The sequence below is a fragment of the Miniopterus schreibersii genome (genome assembly GCF_964146895.1).
Source record: "Miniopterus schreibersii genome assembly, chromosome: 1".
Lineage (NCBI taxonomy): Eukaryota > Metazoa > Chordata > Mammalia > Chiroptera > Miniopteridae > Miniopterus > Miniopterus schreibersii.
In genome coordinates this window covers 123,781,746-123,796,472 of record NC_138101.1, presented here as the reverse complement: position 1 = coordinate 123,796,472, position 14,727 = coordinate 123,781,746, and the positions used below count along the sequence as shown (strand labels likewise).

The window sequence follows — 14,727 nt, the reverse complement described above, 5'->3', positions numbered from 1 at the left end:
CAGTGAGCACCATTATTTATGCTCCACTCCACTTTCATAGGGCAGGCAGGTGCTCTATGCCTGTGCTTTGGACTACTTGCAAGATTCCCACAGCTCAGTTCACAGCTACACTGCTTGGAGCTTTTAGCCTCCAAACAAAGGAAGCAAGCAGAAACACCAAGGCATCACCATACCCACCTGGCCTTCCTGCTAAGAGCTGCTCAGCTCTTGCTGGCTAGTGCCTGGGACACCATAAGCATCTGTTGGGCTCTAAGCAGCTTCCCAAAACAACCCAACACTTGAAGCCTACATAGGTCTCTTCTACATGGGATCACTTTCATTATAACAAACGAGAAACTGCATAGAGAATAGAGATGTGGGAGCTCTCAAGGGACTGCAGGAATTCTCCAGGATCGGAGGGGCTGGTGAGCACCATTGTTTATGTCCCCCTCCACCTCCATACAGTGGGCTCTATCCAGGTGCTCTGGCCTACCTGCAAGGTCACTGCAGTGTGTTTTGGAACACACTGCCTGAACCCATTTGGGCTTGAACAAAGGGAGCAAGCAGGATCATAAGGGCAATACTACATGCACTGCGCCTCCCTACCCAGAGCTGCTCCCACTCAGTAGGCCAGTGCCCACAGAAATCTAAATCACCCACTTGGCTCCTACTGACCTGCCAAACCACACATAGTCTACACAGAGCCCACTTCTACTTAAGGCCAGTTTTTTAAGGTTGTCTAATTCATATAAACTAACACAGAAAGTCAAACAAAATGAAAAGGCAGAATCTCTCTTAAAACAAAGAACAAGGAAAAATCCCCAGGAAAAAGTCCTAAGGAAATGGAAATAATTGCCTAAAAAAGAATTCATAGGAATAGTCATAAGGATGCTCACCAAACATGACAGTGAAATAAAGGAATTAGAGAGAACTTCAAAAAAAAAGTGTAAGAAAGAACCAAGCAGGCCTGAAGAATACAGTAACTAAAATAAAAAAACACATTGGGAAAAAATCAACAGCAGATTACGTAACACAAAAGAAGGAATCAGCAATGTGGAAGACAGACTAGTGGAAACCAATCATCAGAACACAGTAAGAAAAAAGAATTTTAAAAAATGAGGATAATTTAATAATGTGGAAGTCACATATGGCCTTGACAAGAATAGTCTAATTTTAAAAATGAATGAATATAATGAACTCCTATAAATCAAAAGAAAAAGACAAACAACCCTACAGAATAATAACCAAAAAAAGCATATGCATAGGCAATTCAAAGATGAGAAAAGATGCTCAACTTCAGGTTGATGAAGAAAAAGCAAATTAAAACAGGGAAGCACAAACTTTAAAAAATGAGATAATTCACATACATAGGAGCAGAAAAATTTAAAATCTGACTATACAAGTAATGGCAAAGATATAAGGAAATGAGAACTCACAAACACTATTGGACGGAATGTCAATTATTATAACCATGTTGGAGAACAATTTGGCAATAATAGTAAAGCTAATGATGTACAAATTTTCCAACCCACAATTCTACTTCTAGGTTTACATCCTAGGGAAGTTCTTCCAGATGTGCAAAAAAAAAAATACATATATAAGAATGTTCAACATAGCACTTATCTGGAATAGTGAGAAATTGGAAACAAGTTAAAACACCATCAACATAAAAATAAATAAGATGTGAAATAATCATAAATTGCAGTGCCACAAAGTAGTTAAAATGAATGAATGACATATCAACAACAAATCTCAAAAACAATGGTTAATGCAAAAGGGAAGTTGCAGATGATAGTATACCATGACATAATTTATATAAATTTTTTAAATATCTGAAAAATACTATGTAATGTTTATTGAAACATATATTACAAAGTGAAAGTTAAAGGAAAAACAAAATTAATATGACATAATGATACCCAAAAAGGTTGGTGGCAAATTTATTACATTTAAAAATTATACTCTACACTGAAATACAGAACTTTGTTCAAAATATTTAATGATTATTTTATTTTTTGCACTGCTCTGTTTATAATTGTTAATATTAGATAAACAGTAGACAAATGCAGCAGCAAATCAATTGTATTAGCAGAATATTATCCTCATTGATGTGTAGGTTAGGTACAGATTCTAAACCTATAATCAAAAGTTTCTTTTCTTTGCTCTGAATAAAACTGAACTGTGAGTTCTCTACAGAAAGTGGCATTTTGGGCTTTCCCACTTTTTGTAGAGCCAAAAACAAATGAAAAGACCCAGAATAAAGACAGTTGACCTACAAAGCGATAAGAGTACAACCACTGTTTGACATCTCAACAGCAACAATGTAAAATAGAGAACAATAGGAAAATATACGAGTATCTGAAATGTGCTGGATGAAAGTGATTGTCAGCCCTGGCCCATGTGGCTCAATTGGTTGGAACATTGTCCCATGCACCAAAGGGTTGCTGGTTTGATTCCCAGTCAGGATACATACCCAGGTTTCGGGTTTGATTCCTGGTCAGGGTACATAGAGGAGACAACCAATCGATGTTTCTCTCTCCCCCTTCCTCTCTACCTAAAAATCAATAAAAAACATATCCTCACATGAGGATTTTGAAAAAAGAAGAAAATAATTGTCAATCTAGAATTCTATGTTTAGTAGAAAAAAAATCTTTCTAGAAAGTGGTCAAATTAAAGATATTTCACCCAGGCAAAAAATGTGTTAAGTGTTTGATACCAACAGGCATCCACTAAAGTAAATTCTCATGATGAACTTTATGCAAAGGAAAGAGATTCTAAATGGAAGATTTTAAAGGGAAGAAATCATAATCAAAGAAAGTGATAAATATATAATGAAATGCAAATTAATATGGAGTGTATAGAATTAAATAATGCTGGAGTTAAAACACAAATATGCACACCCTAGCCAGTGTGGCTCAGCTGGCTAGAATGTCGTCCTGCACACCAAAAGGTGTCAGGTTTGATTATGGTCAGGGCACATACTCAGGTTGCAGGCACTTACAGGAAGCAACCGATCATGTTTCTCTCACATTGATGTTTCTCTCTCTCTCTCCCCCTCCTTTCCTCTCTCTCTAAAATAAATGAAAACATGTCCTCTAGGTGAAGATTAAAAAAACAAAACAAAAAACCTCAAAGCACAAATTTGCAAAATAGAACTAAATTATTTGATGATAAAATATATAAGTTGTAGGGCAAAATTAGAGTAATAGGTTTCAAGATCCTTGTACTGACTAGAAAAAGGGTAAAAATAATAACTTTAAGCCTTGGAAAGTGAAGCATGTATGTTGTTAAAATTCATACAGTAATAACAAAAGAAACAGAGTATACCTTTCAAACCACATGATGGGGAGGAGGAGGATAAAGAATAAAAAGCCATTAATTAAAAAGAAAGTAAAAAATATGAGAATGAAAAAAATATAAAAAAGAAAAACCGAAAGAACAAAATAAGAGTAACAATAAATTTAAATATATCAGTAATTAAAATAAATATTCTAGTTAAAAGACAAAGATTTTTAAAAATCCAATCATATTTATAAGAGACATATATATCTAATTATATAAAAGTGGTTGAAAATAGAGACTTTAAAAAAAGATACGTGAGGCTAATTCTAATAAAAAGAAAGTGATATAAATGTACTGGTAGTAGATAAAACAGCTGTTAAGCAAAAATAATTTCTACAGATGACAAAGGCCATAAATAGAAGGTTTAATTCACTAGCATATAAAATTATAAACATGTATGTACTTAATTACATAGCTTCAAAATATGCAAAGATAAATGCATGAAACTATAAAGAAAAAAGTAGACAAATCACCATCAGAGTATAAAATTTTAACACACCCCTCTCTACAACTGTGACATCAAGCTGACCAAAAATCTTCAGTGAGGATATAGAAAAGTTAACAAACAAGTTAACAAACACAATAATAAGCTTGATATAAGAGACTTTAATGATCACTGAACTCATGAGAAAAGAATACATTGTTTACAAGCACACAAGACATTTATGAGAACTGATTACATACTGAACTATACATTTTAATAAATTTTAAATAATTACTACCGTACAGACTATATATATTCTCTGACCAAAAAAATCACATTAGAAACTTGTAAGAAAAAAGAACTAGAAAAATCTAAAATGTAGATTTTAGACACTGGTAAATGACTCATAAGTCAAAGAAGGTACTAACATGAAAATCAGAAAATACTTAGAAGTAAACAATAACAAAAATGCTATACATCAAAATTTGTAGAATGTAGCTAAAACATTAAGAGGTAAATTAATAGCCTCAAAAATGCTTATATGAGAAAAATGTGAGGCTAAAATTAATTAGCTAGAAAAAGAAGCACCAAATAAAATTAAGAAAAGCAGAAAGAAAATAAAAAGCAAAAATTAAGAGAAAAATAAACAGAAAACAGAAAATTTAAAAAGCCAAAAGTTTATTCTTTGAAAAGATGAAATTGACATTCTGCTGGCAAGAATCATCAAAAAAAAAGCAAATAAGGAATAAATGCTAATGGAAATGAAGAGGGGGAATATAAATATAAATGCTTCAGAGAGTTAAGAGTACAACAGGATGTAATGAACTTTATGTTATATCTAAAAACAACTGCAATAAATAAATTCATAGAAAAATAAACTTATTCAAAGTGACTCAAGAACTAGAAAGCTTAAATAATTCTATAAGCTTTAAATTTTGTCATTTGTAAAATATCTTTGCCTTCCCGTTTGTCATATATCTGTCAACACAAACCCTAAACTTGGCAACTAGAAACACTGCCAAAGCTGGACAAAATGTTACTGGTTTGTTCTTTCGGTTGACAAAGGGTACTGCTGTCTCATGCTTTGTTTTACATATTAATAAATGTGTAGGAGATGAAGACTGGCTTTGCCTAGAGAGCTCCCTGGCATGTGAAGGCACTATGGCATAGAATAAAGAGCAATGACATGGGAACCAGACCTGGGAGTATTAGTCCTGGATCTACCACTTACTTGCTTTGAGATTTTCAGCTACAAAACTCAGTGTTCACCTGGAAAAGTTAAGTATCTTTGCTATTAAAAGTAAACGATCAGTTTTCATAGGTTTATTTTCCACAAAATGTCTATATAATTGAGAATGTGCACTTTGGATTTCTAGCTATCTTTATGTGAAATAGCTTTCATTCTTTTCATTTCCCTCTTCTTCTTTATTTATTCCCCATATAATATGTGCCTTAAGCAACTTTAATTTCAGAATGCCTTAGAGGACAAAACTAAACCCCTAAAGGAAGGATAAAGGCAATTGAAACATCGCTTCTTGTCTGACCAGGCATGGCTCAGCAGTTGAGCATCGACCTAGAATCCAGGAGATCACAGTTCGATTCCTGGTCAGGGCACATGCCTGGGTTGCAGGCTCGATCCCCAGTCGGGGGGGCTTGCAGGAGGCAACCAATCAAAGACTCTCTCATCACTGATGTTTCAACTTTCTCTCTCCCTTTCTTTCCTGAGATCAATAAAGATATATTTAAAAACAAAAACAACAAAAAAAACACATTGCTTCTTATATTTATAAACCACTTCATTGATCAGAGAGTGAAAGATGAAATAATTCATATTTAAGTAATAATAATAATTTTATAATAATTTATTAATCAAGTAATAGGAAGAAAAGTTTCAAACCACAAAGTGAGTAAAAAAATTATTCTGATAACAAGTATGAGGGGGTAGTTATTAAACAAAAAACATCAAAAACTAAAAAATATAATAGGAAATACTAAAGGACTAGAAGTAGTCAGTTTTAAAAACTAAATATGAACTTTAAAAAACATTTTCATCTAGAAGAATAAATTTTAAAAAGCTGAAAGTCAATACGGTACATTCAATACTAAAGACAAAAGTCTGTATTACAAATTAAAAAATACTAAGAGGTACTTTACCTGACGAAATATCTCTGTGACAAAGTTTACATTACTTCTTTTAGAAGAAAAAACTCTGCGAACTATTTCAATGTCTGTGAGATGTTCTTCATCAATACTACAGAGACTGGATGAGCTAGGTTCTCGCTCTGTCAGGGTGCTTGTATTAGAATGAGACTGTTCTGGTTCTGTAGTTCTATCAGTTTTATCAGTATTATCATTTTTGTTTTCTTCTCTGGATACCAAACTAGCTGCTGCTCTCTAAAATAAAAACAAAATGAGGAGAATATCATAATCATTAACAAGGTATTTTGTCGTCTAATAACAAATACTGGCAGAATCCAAAGAATTCATTCTAAATAGTTAAATGGCAATGCAAAAAATTCAACATCTAAGTGATACAGTGATACTCACTAGTCATCTACTCATCTATAATAGGATTTATTTTTCAGTATGTTTGCGGTACAAATAAGTTACTAATTAAAGCTGGGCAAAAAAAAAAAATAATGCAGATGGAGTTAGCTCAGAACTGCAATAATAAATAAATAATATAACATTGGATTATTTGTTCAATAAAGCCTTAACGTCTAAAATCATCTCTAGACAAAAATTACGTTAAGTAAAATATTTTTAAACAAAAAACAAAGAAATGGAAAAAAATTTATGACAGAAGTAGAAATGAAGCCAAAAAGTTTTTTAGAAAACTCTATTCTAATAACTTAAAAGAATTTTCACCATGAATGAAGATGAAAAAGTAAAAGTGCTAAGGTGATGATAAAGAGATGACTATCATGGTATAATAGGAGAAGCACTATTCTGTGAGTATCATAGTAAATTACTTTCTGATAAGTTACTCAACTTTTGGTTTCGTTTTGCCATCCATATAAAATAAGAAGGTAAATGATCCTAAATATGTCCCCAATAAAAAACTCTACGATTTAGTCCATTAAGTTCTGGGATAAAAAAACAGTTCTACTTGAGAGTTTCTACATTTAATAATTCTTTGTAATGAACTTGGAACAAAGTTTTGGGGAAAACACACACACAGCTACATATAAATAGAAGGCTAAGGGGAAGTAAGTCAAATTTTCTAAATGCTAATAAACTAATAAATACATTATAACTCCATTTAATTTTTTAAAAACTTAAGAAGTCATACAAAACGCACACACAGTATAAGATTTTTAAAACTAAATGAGAAAATCTGAGGAAAGAAAAATAAAATAGTAAGAAAAAATACTCTAATATGGACAGGTTCTGAAAAAATGCACACTGAGGGAAAAATAAAAAGTGAAGAAAAAAGGAAAACTTTAATTAAAAGTAACAGGTTTTTAAATATTAGCTCCTCCTTTATAGAACTGTATAATTTTACATAATATTTCCGGACACTGTATTTGTTGAAAAAAAAAATGAATGAAATGGTGACAGAACTTTAAATCAGCATTCTATGAATGCCTAGAAATCTAAAAAGAACTATGAAGGTCCTACAACCATTTGATTGCAAAATGTTTCAAAATGCAAGAATTTGTAAAATTCAGAACTTTTTTATTCATACAATTCAGGATATTTTTAGTACTATAAAATTAGCATAAACTACAGAAATAAATTAAAAGCTGAGACTCAGCCCTGGGTGGTGTGGCTCTGTTGGACCATCATCCCATACACCAAAAGGTGGCAAATTTGATTCTCCATCAGGGCACATACACAGGTTTTGGGTTCAATCACCAGTCTGGATACGTGCAGGAGGCAACCAATCGATGTTTCTCTCTTACACTGATGTTTCTGTATTTCTCCCTTCCTCTCTCTAAAATCAATAAAAATTGTAAAAAAAAAAAACTGAGACTCAGATATGACTGGAGTTATCTCCTATACCTTCCAAGTTTTATGTTTTGCTAAGAAAACTATTAGTTCTACAATTACTGTTAAAATTTGAATTTATAAAACATATTTATACAAAGTAAATATTACTATTATTTGATTTAAATGTGTTCTACACCTAAGGCAAATCAGTGGACAAAATCTCTTCAACCATTTCTTACTCTATCGAGTTATGTGCGTATTACCTGAATATTCTTTGGCAAGACTTCACCTTCCATCCCAGGAATATGAGGTCCTGTATGTGGCTTTGGCTCAAGCCAGAAAGAAACCAGCCAACGCATGACAATAACACGAGCCTTAATGAAAGGCTCTTTTGTACAATATATTGCTTCATTGGTTTCAGCATCCTTCTTTATCATGACATAATGTGGCTTTGGTCTCATCTGTGGGATATCTATGCAAAATAAAGAGAAAAAACACACCACAAAATAAAAAAGGAAGTGTGTTTAGCTAAATCTACATTTTTAAACATTTGTAAAACTGTGTGATGATACCCTGGTTTTAGAAGGAGATTTAGTACAAAAATGACATTTTAAAATAATTTGCTAAATATCAGCAAAATCTAGAAGAGCAAACCACATATAGCTGATATATAAAAACACACCCTTTTAAAAAATATCATTAAAAGGTTCATGAATTCTAAGGACAGAGAAGCTTCGGAGCCATTTAAAATTAGTAAGAGCTCAATTAACCTAAGATTGAGGCACATATTTTGAAGTTACACAAAACATGAGAAGTTTTCCTTGGTTTTTAAAGCAAATAATGTTCCTAGCAGCAAAGGCTTGCTACTCTAATTTAAGTCATTTCTACTAGCCCTAATGGTTTTGCCTATACCTGTTAGATGCCTAAACTTGGCAGAGCTTAAAACAGAAACATCTTTCTGCAAAAAAGACATTTTCACATACAGACTACCAATGACTTCTATACACAGCAGAGGTCTGCTTCTAACCCAGGATTTGTCCACAAGGCTCTAGCTTCAAGGCTCCAACAGACATCTTGGCACTGCTACTAAATACTGGACAAAACATGATCAAAATATCTGACAATGTAATTACTCACATGGAATTTGAATAAGATATATTAAATTGAACTCCTGGAGGAGTCTTAAAAAGGAAATTTATAATACAGTGAGATCTATCTCATCCAATAGGTGAGATCCAGAGAATAAGCTTTTAAAAAGATCTCTTCACTCACAATGAAAATTTCCTATTAATAAAATTCCACTTTCGGCATAATCAACTTCTCTAATCAATCTATACAAATATTAAATGTTATCAGTTTTCTGCAGGTAACAAATCTCAACTTTACACTGAGGTATGTTTTATTCTTACGCATGATCTCTTAGAAAATTCCAAAGACTACCTACCAAGTACAGGATGATATAAACTGTTCTCCTTGCACATGTTTGGAAAAATATAAGGCAAGTAGTATTTCTTAAAATGTGAAAACAAAAATGAAAATCCCCTTTCTTGGTTTTCTTTGTTCTTCCATTCTAAACTTTTTACCTAAAATACACAATACAATTAGAATCATTCCAGGAAAAAGAAATAATTATTATCTATAATAAACAAGTTTATAAACAGTTACTTAAGCAATATATTAAACTGCTACACTGTGAAGATATATATATATATGTATATATATTCACATACATAAATATATAAAGAACAAATTTTAAAAACTGGTCTAATGACACACAAATACATTTTATTACAAAAATCTTAGAAGTTAAAATGTACTCTGGAGTCCACAGGCATGGCTCAGTGGCTGAGCATTGACCTATGAACCAAGAAGTCAAGGTTCAATTCCCAGTCAGGTCACATGCCTCGGTTTCGAGCTAAATCCCCATTAGGGGATTTAAAACAAACCCTATGCTCTGGGAAACTCTAAAAATTGATTTAAAGCTCAGTTCTACTAATGACAAAGATACTAATGTTCTTTCCCTTTTGCCTCTTCTAGAATAATTCAGTCTAAAAGTTACAAAAAATATGTGAGGGGGCAGGGGGAGTAACAGCAGTGGCTGTCAAGTGAAAGTAATCAGAGCCTGACCACAGGAAGTAGGGCATCTATAATGGGGGTATAGCAGAGGCAGCAGTAGCCTAGTGGGGACTGAGAGTCTGAGAGAGGTGAGGGCAGTGTCCATGAAGTGGGGGGATGGGGGTTAGGGAGGGAACAGGAGGAAACAGAGCAGTAAAATATACTAAGTGAGAATTCCATCAAGGGCACATGCCCAGGTAGTGGGTTTGATCCCCAGTTGGGGGATGCAGGAGGCAGCCGATCAATGACCCTCTCATCATTGATGTTTCTGTCTGTCTCTCTCTCCTCCCTTCCTCTCTCTGAAATCAATAAAGATATATTAAAAAAAAAAAGTCAATACATACCTACTTTTCAACCCAGCCATTCCACTACTAGGTATTTACTCAAGGAAAAGGAAAGTTTATGTCCACACAAAAACTTGTTTACCAATATTCACAGTAGTTTTATTTGTAATAGCCAAAAACTGGCAACAACTCACATTACCATCAATAGGTGAATGGATAACAAATTATGGTATATCACTAAAATGGAAAGCTACTCAGTAATAAAATGGACCAAACTACTGACACATACAACAATATGAATACTGTTCAAAATAATTATGCTAAAAAAAGCCAGACCAAAAGAAAACATGTACCATATAATTCCATTTATAAGAAATACGGAAAAATACAAACTATAGAGACAAAAATCAGATCAATGGCTGCTTGGGGATGTAGTGGAAGAGGATGGATTACAAAGGGATCTGAGAACTTTTAATTGTGATAGGCAGGTTCATTATGTGATAGGCAGGTTCATTATCTTGATTGTGGTGATGGTTTCATGGGTGTATACATGAAATAAAATTAATTAGATCATATATTTCAAAAATTGCAGTTTATTGTATGTTAATTATATCTCAATAAACCAGTAAAGCAATTTTAAAAATCTATATGAAGTACAAAAGTATTTTTTAAAGAAAAACATAATACTAATGATGGTAAAAACTACCCACTATAAAACATTCACTATGTGTCGTGTACTTTTTATTTTAAGTTCTTTGCACTAATTATTTAAGCCTCAAACACCAAAATGGGATAGGTATGATTTTTATCTCTGTTTTAAACACAAAGAAGTAATCTGCCAAAGGTCACACTATGGCAAGATGTAGAAACAGGATTCAAACCCTGCAAACTCATTCAGGGTCCTCATAACATTTGTTTCTGAGTCACAGAGAATTTTTGTGTTTGGAACAGTTACAAGAAATGTGTATATGCTAAGACTGTTTCCATCTGTCAGGACATGCTCATTTCATGTCTATAGATGAATATGTTACTTTACAAAATACATGCACCTGAAAATTTTAAAAATACAAGTAGGTTTAAGAGTAAATTACATTTCCCCACCCCTACCCCATCCTCAGTTCACCTCTCTAGTTGCTGCCTCTTGGCAGACTGATCCTTAATCAAAGATATTTGATTTTCATTTAAAGTACCACAGCTGCTAATTATAAATTAGAAAGTAAACCCCAAGTTGACTCACATAAGAAGGTATATACATAAAGAGTCTACTTTAAAAATTTCTCCTTCTAACTTCCTTTCTAAGAGGTTCATAATGTCTCCAATAATTTTTATTTCAGAAAAGACATACTAACATATTTTCAAAGGTAAAAATTTGTCATTCCTTCTTTAGGATAATAAGCAAATATCTACTATGTCAAAATAATGGTAAAAGAGGGGGGGATTACCCACACAAGATAGTAAAGGGGGTGATATCAATGAAGATAACATGTACCTGAATTACTATATATTTTAAAAGTGCTTCAAGAAAATAGCTTGTGAGATCTTCTTGTCCTTTATCTCCTGATTGTGGGGGAACAAGAGGAGTAATTTCCTCTATAGTAACTTGAGCTATCCAAAGACAAAAGAAAAGTTGAGAATAATTACAAAACAAATATAACAATGCAATAATATAACCCAAACAAAATTTAACTGCAAAACATATATGCAATACTGCTTGAAAACACTCTAATGATTGAACCCTGAAATAAATCTGAGGTCATTCTGATAGTCCATCACAACAATCATAAGCTTTAATAATCAGCTGTTTCATGAACCCCTGGTTGAGGGAATGTGGCACAGGACTGGACAGGCAGATATGGAGGAATTAAGAGTAAATAACATCTCACTTGGGAAAGAACTTCTCACAATATTTTTAAATTCACATTAAGAGCATCTAGACCATGCTTACTATGTAAGGTAGCCCCTTTATTCAAAGCATGAAATACTATTTCCCTCTCAAAAAGAAAGGAAAGTTAACATCTTAGTTCCTTGATTGCAAAAGTGCACTTATAAGAAACTTTTATATATTTTTACTTCTCAGATGTTCAAAAACATTCATTATAACAAATGCAAATTCAAGAAAAATCAACCCACAACTAGCTGAACTCTCTCCAATGTTTCATAAACAGCACAATTAGTACCTGGTTTAGCACAGGCAGATCTCTAAACCTATTTCTCAGTAACTATCAGCTAAGTAATCAAGCTCACAGAAATGGACAGAAATGGATTATTTTTAACAATTTTCTTTGCACAAAGTGAAACACACTTGTGCTTTAATGCACATCCGAATTAACTCAAGGATACAAGATGATATGTGAGAATCAGAAATCAGAGATAAATGTAAACAGCCTGTATTAATTATGTATTTCTGATGCTTTGACAGAATGTCCCTTCCACAACTACCTAATTCTCAGAGAGAGTAAAGATAGGCCTGACAAGTGTGCCTTTTATATGCAAAACAACCAACCATGAGTTCACACCTCTACCACTTCCTCTACTGGGCTCACACTCAGGGCCACTATTCCTCTGACCTATCACCCTAGGTCCAAGTACCAGACAACTAGGGAGAGCCCTTATACCCCAGAGCCTGCTGAAATTATCTAAACTAGCCAATTCCAGGCCTGTTTACCCTGCGTGGAACATTCTTGCCTGCAGCAACCACAATAAGAGCTCTTGCCCATGCTCCTCACTTTCCCCTCCCCTTCCCCTAGCTCACCTGACTGACCCTGGTGCTTCCCAGTATGGCCACCCACCCTGGTGTGGCATGCCCTCTCCTCTTGGGAACTTTGAAAAACAAAATATTTTTTTAATGGCAACTGTCTTCTGATCTGTTACTGGCCACATCATACCTGAATAACGAAGCCTATGTTTTAAAATATGGTCTTGTATTACTCAGTTAATATATGTATAGACATTTTTAAAATATATATTATCAAACTACACAGAAAAATTTTTAATTCTAATGTTTAAGATATCATGAATCTTACTTTCTTGAAGGTTGAGTGGAGGATTAATGAGATTATCTAAAGTTCTCGGTCCATATTCAGATTGTGGCGCTGAAAATCCAGGGATTAAGCATGAAAACATCCAGAGCTGTTCTTTGCTACAGTTATTCTGAAGGGCTTGCAACCATAATAAGAAAAGACGAACACCTTCCCGCCTGATCTAAAAGAAACAGAAAAACAGTATTTTTATTTTTCATGGAAATACTTTCTTTTTTTTAAGGGCAAAATCCTCTAGAAAAGGATCATAAAACGATACTTTTACTTTGCAAAAGAGAGGAAGGAAGACAAGAGGTAAAAGGAGAAAGGAAGGGATGGTGGATAGTATACCAATGACATCCATTAAACCTTCATTGCCCAGCCAGGTGTGGCGCAATGGTTGAGCATATACCTAGGATCCAGGCGATTGGGGTTCGATCCCTGGTCAGGGCACATGCCCGGGTTGTGGGCTCGATCAATGACTCTCTCATCACTGATGTTTCTATCTCTCTCTCTCCCTTTCCCTTCCTCTCTCTGAAATCAATAAAGATATATTTAAAAAAAAAAATTAAAAAAAAAAGATATATGAAGCTTTATTTCTTTGTACTGCTATACCCACGCCCTGATGCCAAAAGTACCTATAATATGACTTTTATCTAACTTACAGCAAGATGCTTTGGACTGGGTAGCTTCTCACCAGAGAACAATGACAATGAAAAAGAAAAAAAATTTTGTATATATATCCCCTACTTTCCTCTACAACTAAGAATAGCTGTGAAAAATTAAGAATAATCTGCTGCATGACTGACTATCTTTTGTCTTCTGGAGACCACAGAGTAAAGTATTTCTGGTGGATGAGTCAATGTAGTGGCAAAAGTACCATAGTTTTTCTTTATTTTTTTTTTATAATAGTTTTTCAATAGCCTGGTGAACCTAGTATGTATTTCCATACTGAGTATATGTTGCTATATTTTAAGTGAATTCAGTTCAATTAAGTGAACTAAAGACAATTCAAAATTCTTTAGGAAAAAGTTGATGTAGGAAAATAAATATATGCTTTACTTCGTTTTTAAAGTCATAGAAAACAAATATAATAATATACCTTCAAGGAGTTTCCTGTGTGAAGTAGTTTCTTTAAAATCAATCCTAAAAAGAAAAAAAATATTTTAAATATTCACATCTTGTTTTATCCTAAATGTCAGAGTTCTCGGTCAGACTTGAAAACACTTTAAAACAAGTCCTTGGCAACCTCCAAATTATTCTTGGTGACCTTGCTATCCTTCTGGTCATAATCTTAAGACCAGAAGGGTATATAAAAAGTCACCTTTTCAACACATGGATTATTGCAATTAAACATGATGTAGTCTATTGAAACAAACTCCAAACCCCAAAATTGTATTTAAAACAACAGTCTATGTATATCTCTTATTTAGACTGAGAATATAATTAAATATTTCTCTATTACTAATTCAAATAAAAAACCACTACAGAAAATTACCATTTAGTTAAGCGCATAAGCACCTACAACTCTAATATTTTCTAACAAATATTTCCCTTGAGTAAGTTTTTTCAAAATATTCAAAACCTTATTTTTTCTTTTAAATTACACAATGTTTCAAAACTACAACAAAAT

The 14,727-nt window shown here is 33.3% G+C and overlaps 1 protein-coding gene across 5 annotated transcripts in view; it reads right to left on the bottom strand.

Moving 5' to 3' along the window:
- RALGAPA1 (Ral GTPase activating protein catalytic subunit alpha 1) overlaps positions 1-14,727 on the bottom strand; it is a 246,382-nt gene that overhangs the window by 178,999 nt on the left and 52,656 nt on the right. For all 5 annotated transcript variants that reach the window (XM_081146267.1, XM_081146266.1, XM_081146269.1 and 2 more), the window contains exons 5-10: positions 14,197-14,240; positions 13,101-13,278; positions 11,567-11,682; positions 9,123-9,261; positions 7,942-8,150; positions 5,900-6,139 (exon numbers count right to left, since the gene is read on the bottom strand). In XM_081146267.1, the coding sequence (XP_081002393.1) occupies positions 5,900-6,139; positions 7,942-8,150; positions 9,123-9,261; positions 11,567-11,682; positions 13,101-13,278; positions 14,197-14,240 (926 nt within the window). The remainder of the gene's footprint in view (positions 1-5,899; positions 6,140-7,941; positions 8,151-9,122; positions 9,262-11,566; positions 11,683-13,100; positions 13,279-14,196; positions 14,241-14,727) is intronic.